This window comes from Osmerus mordax, chromosome 9, assembly GCF_038355195.1.
Source record: "Osmerus mordax isolate fOsmMor3 chromosome 9, fOsmMor3.pri, whole genome shotgun sequence".
Taxonomy (NCBI): domain Eukaryota; kingdom Metazoa; phylum Chordata; class Actinopteri; order Osmeriformes; family Osmeridae; genus Osmerus; species Osmerus mordax.
Window position 1 is genome coordinate 2,882,732 of NC_090058.1, and position 11,491 is coordinate 2,894,222.

Genomic DNA, 11,491 nt, shown 5'->3' on the forward strand with positions numbered 1-11,491 from the left:
GAATTATAAATAGGCCTACTGACCCCACTAGTAAGAACTTTAATCGTATTAATCTGTGTAGGCCTACCTCCATCTGGTTACTCTGCTACATGGTAAAACCTATAGCCTACTCGCATTTCTGCAGGTTTTGTAGCCTAGATAAAATGTGCTTGCATCTTTATTCATTTAGTAAAACCAGCAATTTATTACGACCGTCACTTTCATTCGCTTTTTATATCGCACATTGGTTAGCACAGCTTACGCATGTGCACGTAGGTTGCATGCTTATGGAGAAAATGTTACCTTTAAAAAGTCTGACGTTCATAATAAAGCATGAAAATGAACAGCTTCTCGCGCAGAAGGCAGGCAGTTTCATAACTCGGCATCACGAGCCTCCCCATAATTCATGCAAAAAGAGCCCGAAGGGATTCAGTAAAACTCACTGTGTGTGTATGTGTGTGTGTGTGTATGTGTGTGTATGTGTGTGAAAATAATATCAGGCTTTTCCGTCAGAATGAACTTCACCACTGTAGCCAGCCATGAAATAATCTGACCCGACACTTCAAACCATCTGCGCTATCTATCCGCCTTCTTATTTACTAAATCAGCCCGTGCACAAAACGGAGTGTGTCTGATACTAAACCAGAGTATTCCGGCAGTGGCATGAAAGATTCTATACTCAAACATTAGACTACATTTGTTTACCCGGCGGTGCATTCGCCTCTTTGGAATGCTTTTGTGCGTAAAATTTTAGGCCAATTCAAAATATAGATAATATATTTAGGACTGTCACAGATCTTGTATTACCGACTACCAACTGTACTATTTAAAGCTACGTCGTAATCTCTTATCACTGATACATCCGAGACAGTGCAGTTGTTATGTCGTCTGTCTGAACGTTGCGCAGTAGTGTCATAACATTCTAAAATAGGAACCGAACAATTCGCGGAGCATGGATTTTTTTCTTTCTTTTTTGTGTGAACTGAACAACCATGCTGTGATATTATAACTCTTGAAATTCTTTTTTTTCTGAAACCTAGTATTTTTCAAGCATAGTCTGTGGATTTCGGTCGAGTCTGTTTGTTGGCTTGTTTGTTTTTTCCCCCTTGAAAGACGTAGGCTAAACGTGTGTAGCCTGTGCCAACTGGGTTTTAATTGAATCGTTGCATTTCTTCTTCAGAGCCATGACTTACAAAGAAAAGGATGTTGAAAAACATGGAAGGCAATGAAACGTTTTAAGACAAAAAGCAAAGGTCAAAATGTTTGAATTCTGAAAAGGCGCTGTCGAGCACTGGGAGGTGCTGAAATCTCTTAGTGCTCCTTTCCGCGTGATTGGTAAACTTGACAGTGATTGACGGGCATCCATGGCAACCACGCAACCAATCTGCCAAGTCCAATAGAAAATCAGCAGAGGGGCTGACTGTCTTTTTCCCCTTCAAAATACATCTCGGGTCCAGTTTTTATACTCTTGCACGTTCAACCTACCAAGTTCACCAGCCGAGGCTGCAGTAGCCAGCCAGAGGGCAGCGTTCCTCAGTGGTTTTAACGGTTGATCTGTTAACTTTGGGATTGCCTTTTTGTCTGGATTCGATACACAGAGAGCGAGACGGAGAGACGGGTAAGCAAGAGGAGAGAGAGAGAGAGCGACGGAGGAGAAAAGAGAAGCCTCCATGTTTCAGCTGCCTATCTTGAATTTTAGCCCTCAGCAGGTTGCGGGGGTTTGCGAGACTCTGGAAGAGAGCGGGGACATCGAGCGCCTCGGTCGCTTCCTCTGGTCTCTGCCCGTCGCCCCCGCAGCCTGCGAGGTCCTCAACAAGAATGAGTCGGTGCTTAGGGCGCGGGCCATCGTGGCCTTTCATACCGGGAATTTTAGAGAACTCTACCATATCTTGGAGAACCACAAGTTCACCAAAGAGTCACATACAAAACTGCAGGCCTTGTGGCTGGAGGCTCACTACCAGGAGGCGGAGAAGCTGCGGGGACGCCCGCTAGGGCCAGTGGACAAATACAGGGTGCGGAAGAAGTTCCCATTACCCAGAACAATATGGGATGGAGAGCAAAAAACCCATTGCTTCAAGGAGAGAACCCGGCATCTGTTAAGGGAATGGTACTTGCAAGACCCTTACCCGAACCCTAGCAAAAAAAGAGAGCTTGCACAGGCCACTGGACTTACCCCCACACAAGTAGGAAACTGGTTCAAAAATCGTAGACAAAGGGATAGAGCAGCGGCGGCGAAAAATAGGTATGTTGTTGCCTAGCTCCCCTTTGTGCATGATTCTAGTCTGTTATAGAATTGATGGTTTCAATTATTTATAGAAACGGGTTGTAACGGTTATAAACAAATGCATTTGTCATGTCAATATAAGTATCTGCAATCTAAAGGCTACTGCATCAAATCTTTTCAAATTAGTCAACTTTAAAAGACGGTGTTGAACAAATCGAAACGAAAATAAACAAGCCTCTATTCTGTGAAATTTTTAAAACAAGTGAAATCCCAAAAGGCAAAAAGCAATGTCACCTAACTCGAAGGCATTGTCCATTCCAGTATCCTATGCTGCAATGTTGTTTTATATTTAAATCTTTAAACTTATAGACCTATTTGTCTAGAACATGAATTAACTAAATAGGCCTATGACAGATTGCAAAGAACCAATCACAATCTTACTAAATAATATTTTTGCACAAGACGACCACCTTTTACGCATGAATGACATCGTACGATTAATCGTAATAGTCCTGATAGGCCTATGTTTGTTTTTAAATATTACTCAAACACCATTTTGATATTCCTGAATACATCCTCTCAAAGTTTCCCATATAGGGCCAGTAGCCTACAAAAAATCCAGTGTGTTATCATTTTGTTATGCTTATTCCCGCTGCATGAAGTCCTTTCACACAAATGGATCATGGATTGATTAACTGATCATATCCATGTAAAAATTATAAAATAGTTCAACTATAGCCAATGTAAATAGGCTATTCATAAGGTCTGCGGCCATGATTGCAAGAACGCCTTCATCCTCTCAAAGTTTCCCATATAGGGCCAGTAGCCTACAAAAAATCCAGTGTGTTATCATTTTGTTATGCTTATTCCCGCTGCATGCAGTCCTTTCACACAAATGGATCATGGATTGATTAACTGATCATATCCATGTAAAAATTATAAAATAGTTCAACTATAGCCAATGTAAATAGGCTATTCATAAGGTCTGCGGCCATGATTGCAAGAACGCCTTCATCTGTTTATGCAGCATTGTGTCAAAAATAGTGTTAGATTTTTTACATTTGCATTTTATTTTATTCAGGTTACAACAGCAAGGTATGTCCCAGGGCTCGGTTCGGTCTTTAGCGGATGAAGATGGAACCGCTGATCGACTTGGTACAGCCTCTAGTCCCGAGGCAAGTTTGTCAAGCAAAGCCGCCACCTCGGCTATTTCTATCACTTCCAGCGACAGCGAATGTGACATCTGATGGCATGAGAGGAAGTCCAGAGGAAGATAATACATGAACAGGAGATAAATGAAGGAGAACCTGAAAGACAATCTGATACAAACAGTCACAGTGCCTGCGTTTGAATTTTAAAGAAACTGTTCTTCTTTGATGGCTGCCAAAACACCAGTGCTCTGACAGAAAGCCCTGTCTTAAAGCTATATTTTCATTTTGTTTTCATTTTGCCACAATGGATGACGACTGAAACCTAATACAAGAGGGAATAAAAAAGATCATATTCATATTCACGATCCCTCTAAAGGGAGGACTAATAAACCAATGCCTCAAGATGAAACTAAAAAGAGGACGAGACATTAGCGCCTGACCTGCTGTTTTCTGTGGGTATTTCATGTTGAAAAGACGCTGTAATATTTTTACTTTCAAAGTTTTATAAATAATGTTTATTTACCTATTTAAACGATTGGCTCTGTCTGTTAGAATTTGATATTAATTTGCATGGTGTTTTTAATATTTACCTTGTGCACAGGTGAACCAGTTGAGCATGTGCGCTTTAGTGAACGTGTTTCAGTATAAAAGAAAAAAGTAAAGATAACTTAATAAAATAATTGTGGATCAAGAGAATACAACCAAAGTCTTTTTTCATTCTTAAAAAGCAGCCATGTTGGGAGTGGTGCATGGTGTTATTATGAAGTAATTAACCATGATAAAGCTAATTGTTTTTATAGTTTTATGTGTGTGGCTGTGGCTTCATAGTCTTTAAATATGATTGTGAAATATTGTCGTAATCTTTGACAAGGTCTGCAATCTTATTTAAATTATGCTGGCCAATTCAATGCTCCGACTATCGGTTTCATAAAGCTGTGAATTTAGGTAAATGTAATTTAGATATTTAGTCACATCACTAATACTTGATAGGCCTATAGACTGATTGTGAGAAGCAAATGTTTAATGTTTATAATGCCACACTATGTGCCCTGACACGTTTTCATCATAATTGGCCAACATGCTTCCCATCATGTAATGCGGCATGACAGCGAGAGGTCAAAGAGAGGCCGCCAGGCTCACTAAACGAGATAGTCTCCATGAGTAAAAACAAACACACGAACACCAGAATTGTCAAGGAAGTGAAAACGAGGCATATTTCGATTTCCAAATGTGTCAGACCTTGGCATGTCTTTATTTTACACCAAGATGCATTTTAACATTTAAGCCATATGCATTGGTTTAATAACAGCAAGCCATGGGTATTATTTTCAAAATGCATTTGATTCATGACTAACTTGTCATTACAAGTTTGTAATTCACTGTTCAATATTGCTGTTAAAAACAGCAAAACGTGTATAACCGGAATGTTTGATTACCTAAATATGGCGACAGCAAAATGTTGTGCAGCTAACGTTTTATTCACGGTCTGGCAGAAAACATTAGCAAGTTGTAAAATCAGAGAACACAACTCTGTATCATATGAACCTAAATTGAATAGCCTAGTTCTTGAGAGTTTAGGCATAGACTATATTTGAAATGATTCACTGACATGATTACCAATTTGAATTCATTGTTTCGCGCGCTCTAATGTCAGCCCGTAATGAGCAGCGTAAACCAGAAGTGATACAAATATACTCCAACGGCTATTAAATTGTGGTCTGGGACCACCACCTGGTTTCCTTCTATTTGCAAATAATGAAGCTACAGTAACCAGTGAAAGGGACAAGCTGTATTTTCAAAACGCCTTTCAGCTGCAACAACACAGAAGCCAATGTCGTTTTTGGGGGGTATGTAAAGAGAGGAAGCAAGTTGGAGGGGAAGGAAAGGGGGCTTTGAGTTTCTTTCAGATTATAGGAACAAAATGGCTGAATATTTCCGTTTCTATTGAAAACAAGAGCGACCAGTGGGATACATGAAAAAGTCTTTTTAGCAGTCAATAAGGTTGTCAAACTGGTCAGCGGTAATCAGCGCTAATGATGGGGTCTAGGGTCCCCGCGTTAACAAAGGGGCCCTGCTAATGTTTTGTGAAGGGAAGCAATCGCGGGTCTCCCTCAAAAGAAAGAACTCCTGTCAGGGTAGACTATCAGGGGCACGGACACCAAAACTTTTGTAACGTGTGTGTGTGCGCACAGCTGCTTACTAATATAAGCAGGCGATTAAGATTTAATTATTGTATTATGATTTGTGTCGTTAAAAAAGTTTCATTATTCCTTATTGTCAATGGCAATCAGGACTTGGTTTTATCAATGTAAATTTTAGGACGATATAAAACAAAACAGATAGAAACATTTTCCTAATTTTCAAAAACTTTTTGCCTCTTCATAGGCAGCTAATATCACCGTTTTGTGCATTTTTATTTCGAATCCTATACAGGTGGAACACAACAGTTTTTTGTTTAACAAGCTAAATAGCGTCCACATATGAATATGTTGCCTATTCTGTTACTGGTTACGACTTTTGTGTCTTTATTATGATCGAATCCGTCAGAGCAGATTAGTATGAAGCGACATTGTGACGGTGAGCTGCCGGTGTCAGCACATTGGGCCTGTCTCCCGCAGCGGAAACATGATAGTGTCTGGAAATACTTAGCTTAGGAATCACACGCAGAACTACCAGATATATGCGTGCACTGCACACTCTATACCAGACCACGTTGCACATTATAATGTGACTTATATTCCAGCCTTTTGTCTGAATTTATTGAAGCGGCAATTTATAAGATAGCCTCGTTTGAAAGAGTAGTGTTTCAGCCTTTGTCTATATAATACAGACAAATAAAACCCCATGAACAATATCCCATTATTCTTAGAAGCATGTAAATTTGTCAGTGGCCTACTGATTTTCTAATAAACATATACATTAGAAAACTTATTGGGATCGATATAACCTTATAGGCCTATAGGGAATCTTTGTAAAATATATTGACATAAATAATGTATTAAATTATATTAAATAGTCATGTATAGCCTAGTACTATATAACACCACTACCAACACTTACAACCACTTCTTCAACTTCTACTATACTGAAAATAAAAATGAAAACATAATAATAGAATATGAATGTGTAGCCATTTTCCCCATTATTCTTATATTAAACATGGTGGATTATTATAGCTCTTTATTTTTTCAAATGTTTTTCAGAAAAGACAACGAAACTCAAAACAGTAAAAAATCAGCAAAGCCTCCTTTTTAAGCGGATGAAGTCATTAAATTAAGAAACTTGAATGCATTTTAAGAGTCTTATCCTCCGCCCTCTTAATTCGTCAAACGAAGCTGTTAATCAGAGGCGCATCCATGTCCACCTTTTTACACTCACTGTTCCCCAAAAACATGACGTTTATTTAGGCTATTCGACTGAGAATAATTAGTTCTACAGTTGTAGCAATACAGATCCATCCTGTTTGATATCCTGTTATACTGGTCTTGAAGAGCATAAAGGCCACGTAGTCCGACCTTGTGCCCCGTAGACCATGGTAGCAAACGCATTGTATTTACTTTATAATGAATGGGTGCAGAATTTAGCCTTATGTCTATCATAATGCTATGTCATTATGCTCGTTATGATTGGTAGTTATTTGTGTTTGTATCAAGAGTCTCAATATCCTATGTGGTTCTCTGTATCCCTAACTAATTTCGCAGGGCAGGTTTATTGTATGTTTTATTCTGTGTTCCTATGGTCAACAAACATTGTAGATAATATAGCTTGCATTACAGGCCTCAACCATTCACAGCAGATTACTATACTGACGATGCCCTCTGGTGGCAACGCTGAATGGCCTCGCCTGAACATGTGCTCCTAGCCAAGGCTACACCTGATTCTTTTTTACAAATGGTCTGTTCATTCTCAGCCAACTGTCAATGATTAGTCTTAAATTAAATAAAGACAGGTATTTTCCATTTATTTAAATATTCTCCTCAACGAACTGTGTTTCCTTAATAGCCTAATATTGAGTCCTTGGTAGCGAAAATGTGATTGTTCACTGTCTACGTTCTGTAGGTTGTTCAAACGTGACCATACGCCACTGTAGTATTGTTGACACGTTCCACAGTATTTCGGCATTAGCGCACGGGGGTCAAGTCAACGATCACAGGTAGGCTATGTTCAGCCGAGAGGCTTATTCGGCGGCACGTGACCAGTCTTTCAGAACCTCGGACAGCGACAGAGCGTAACCACCACGAGCTCTTTGCTGTTGCAAGCTGTATGTTTCCAATGTGGGCTACTGTTATATACTGTAGATATACACATATAATGTAGGCTATATATATTTATATATTTATTGTATTACCCATTGCTTTTGTTGACTTTGACAGTTATGTTAAAGTTGTCTATGTGGGCTGGGTAGTTTTCTGTGGATGTCAAATTGAGGCAGCAGCATATCTATTTGACAGGATGAACCATGTCGACATGACATGTCTTATTTTGCATCTTTTGGCCAACCAGTGTCCACATCTACGACCACCATTTCTAATACAACGGCTATCATTCTAATAGTATAGTACTACGCCTATCCTGATAATACTATTCTGCTACTACTATCCTACCAATCCTACTAATTCTATCCTACTAATTCCATTACTACTATCCTACTAACATTCCTAGTACTACTACCCAATTACCACTACTACTACAATCCTACTAATACCATACTACCACTATCCTATTCAAACAATTCATACTACTACCCCTCTTATTAGCCTACTAATAACACAACCAATACTAACACGACCTCCACTCTTACTACATTACATTTAGTCATTTAGCAGATGCTCTTATCCAGAGCGACTTGCAGTAAGTACAGGGACATTCCCCCGAGGCAAGTAGGGTGAAGTGCCTTTCCCAAGGACACACCGTCATTTGCACGGCCAGGAATCGCACCGGCAACCTTATGATCAAGAGCCCGATTCCCGAAACGCTCAGCCACCTGACTCCCTACTAACACTACCTCCACTCCTACTAACACTACCTCCACTCCTATTAACATGACCTCCACTCCTATTAACATGACCTCCACTCCTACTAACACGACCTCCACTCCTACTAACATGACCTCCACTCCTACTAACATGACCTCCACTCGTACTAACACGACCTCCACTCCTACTAACATGACCTCCACTCCTACTAACATGACCTCCACTCCTACTAACATGACCTCCACTCCTACTAACATGACCTCCACTCCTACTAACACTACCTCCACTCCTACTAACATGACCTCCACTCCTACTAACACGACCTCCACTCCTACTAACATGACCTCCACTCCTACTAACACTACCTCCACTCCTACTAACATGACCTCCACTCCTACTAACATGACCTCCACTCCTACTAACACTACTTCCACTCTTACGGCACAAATAACAAAAGAGACTGATAACTGAGTTATAGTTTGATGAAGTTCCATTACCTAAGGTTGAATTTTGAAAAGTCACAATTCCTCTGTCTGAGGCACAAACACAGCTGCGCTGAAAACACACACATTACACATGATCACTCCCATTGAGACTTCCTGTCTTTTGTTTGTCTGTACATGAATACTTCATTGAACTCTACACTGCCTTAGTGACGTCATCCGATTCTTGGATTTTATCGACTCCATCAGTTGCTATTATTTCTTTATAAACTTCTGCGGTGCATTGACTCCACTTGGTGAGTATTATAGAAGTTTGTCTGAAATAGCTAAATGCCCATCCCACTGGTCTCAATCATCCTCTCTTCATGCCGAACATTGGGCTCTCTACAGTGCTCCAGACAGATCAATACTATGTGTCTGCTCTGCTCGCAATCTCTCATTTGTTACAAGATACAATGCAGATAATATGAGGCAATTATCTGACTGGTGCAAATGTAGTGAAGTCAATCAATGTGCATATCATCAACTGTTCTATGCACACAAAAGGGACTAATGTGAACTTGGATCCTCTGCCAATTTCCCTGACTCAAACAATTATTAGCAATAAGTGGACATTGTTCTGACAGGCGCTGGTAAAAGTTCTGTTGAAAAATGAGGGGAGGAATATGAAAGGAAAAATTATGAGAAAACAACACGCGTGCTACAGAATGCTGGATTTCACCGATGAATGTGTTGCATTGTGGGGGATGAATGTGTTGCATTGTGGGGTTTCTATTGACTCATCAGAGGATTCACAAGGCACAGGATGATTGAGGTCAGTTTGCCTCCAGCAAAGTCAACTACTTTTTCTCTGTAACTGCTGTTTGAATCTTTAGGTGTTGATAGAGGGCCTTCCACTGTGAAGGTGGAGGCTGAATGTGAGTTTCTCTGGAGACCAGGGATGCAGGACACGTGAGTAAACTCTGGATACAGACTCTTTACAACATCACAAATGAAGATATATGTAAACATATACAATGTGTAAACAAATACAAATATAATGCGAATAACAATTCCATTTGTGAAACCTGTTTGCTCTGTTGGGGAGTCAGATGGCTGAGCGGTCAGGGAATTGGGCTATTACTCACAAGGTTGCCGGTTTGATTCCTGGCCGTGAAAAATGACGTGTCCTTGGGCAAGGAACTTCACCCTACTTGCCTCGGGGGGAATTTCCCTGTACTTACTGCAAGTCGCTCTGGATAAGAGCGTCTGCTAAATGTAATGTAAATGTATTGCCAGGCCAATACACCACAGTGCAGTCCTTCATTCATTTTCCCTGTTTTTTTATATTCATGTTTTTTTCCTTATTCATCCTTTTTGACGTCCTTTTCTCTGGCAATCCCCTTTCTAACGTAGCACCAATAGATTTTTGGATACTAACATTGTTTTGAACTATATGGAAATGGAAGAATAGTTCATTTGATGTACTGACGGACTGAGCAGAAATACGGTTGGCCACTAGATGGCGACAAGGGTAAATCATCGACATGAGACGTTTCCTCTCTTTGTTCTAAAAACATGAAGGTCTGACAATGTGACAAGACTCGTTTTGCTTGAGGACCAAGCAGACAATCACAATGAAATGACAGACGAAAAAGGAGCACCTGTTAAATGTAAACGTCTGATTTATAAACCACACATATTATGCTTAGTTGATGGGATTCGTAAAACAAAATACTACACTTTCTGATTAGGTGCAATGGTTTACCAAGAACACAGTTTATTTCAGAAGAAAATTATTCTCAATCTTTCTATTTATGTATTACTTAGAAGCGACTTATCAAGCATCAACTTGCATTTTAGCACCATCATGGTTTATGGTTTTAAAATAATTAATTATTAACAGTATTGTACAGCAATACTCTCACACATTATCATTGATGCTATAAAATGTTTCAGAATAAATCTACTCATATGAATGCCCATGTGGGTTGGAGTTCCTTCATTCTTAAATATTTTTTTTATTGGCAATTAATATTATAGTGTTGGTTTTAGAATTAAAGTATTTATAGACGAATCTAGCTACAGTGCCACACCAGATTAAGACTGCAGCATTTACAAATCTTTTATAATTAATCATTTTATAAAACGTATGTGCCTTTTCCCCACGTTTGTTGCCTGCACTATTATCTCCAGCAGTAAATCATTTAAACCACAAGATGGCGCCAGTGGTGCATGCAACACGTTCACATAAATGACAAAGTCCAAACTGGAGAGCTTGGTACTGAAGGACAAAAACAAAACAAAAAACATTTGTTCCAGTCCTGTAAAAATCGGACATGGATCTTGTTACGTAACTCGGTCTAAGTGGCTCAACGGGAGCACATACAATACGGTCTGAGGCCTTACTGCAGGGGCCTGGGTTCGATTCCGGCCTAGGAAATTTCCTGTATGTCGTCCCCCCCTCTCTCCATGCGTTTCCTGTCCATCTATAACTGCCCCAATCCAATATAGCAGAATAGATTGGAAAAATAAATGTATTGGTTTAGCTTAGTTATTTTACAAAATGTGAACCAATACAGTAAATTAGTCCTAAAATACCTAGTTGCATGTACATTTTTAAGAATCTTCTTACACCAACATATATACCACTATATGTACTATTTTCAAGCAAGTGTGTGAAGGTGTTAAATAGCTTAGAACAGCAAGTAGGGTATTCATGCATGCATATGTATTATG

General features: G+C 39.6%; 1 protein-coding gene across 1 annotated transcript; it reads left to right on the forward strand.

Annotated features, from left to right (window-relative positions):
* Window positions 1-1,649: 1,649 nt before the first annotated feature.
* On the forward strand, window positions 1,650-3,450 carry six6a (SIX homeobox 6a). Its single transcript, XM_067242634.1, has 2 exons — window positions 1,650-2,221; window positions 3,285-3,450. Exons 1-2 carry the CDS (start codon window positions 1,650-1,652, stop codon window positions 3,448-3,450), a joined length of 738 nt encoding a protein of 245 aa, XP_067098735.1.
* The last annotated feature ends 8,041 nt before the right edge of the window (window positions 3,451-11,491 follow it).

Coding starts and splice junctions, on each gene's coding strand:
- six6a (XM_067242634.1), top strand. CDS start 1,650: ATGTTTCAGCTGCCTATCTTGAATTTTAGCCCTCAGCAGGTTGCGGGG. Junction 2,222..3,284: donor GCAGCGGCGGCGAAAAATAG/GTATGTTGTTGC, acceptor TATTTTATTCAG/GTTACAACAGCAAGGTATGT.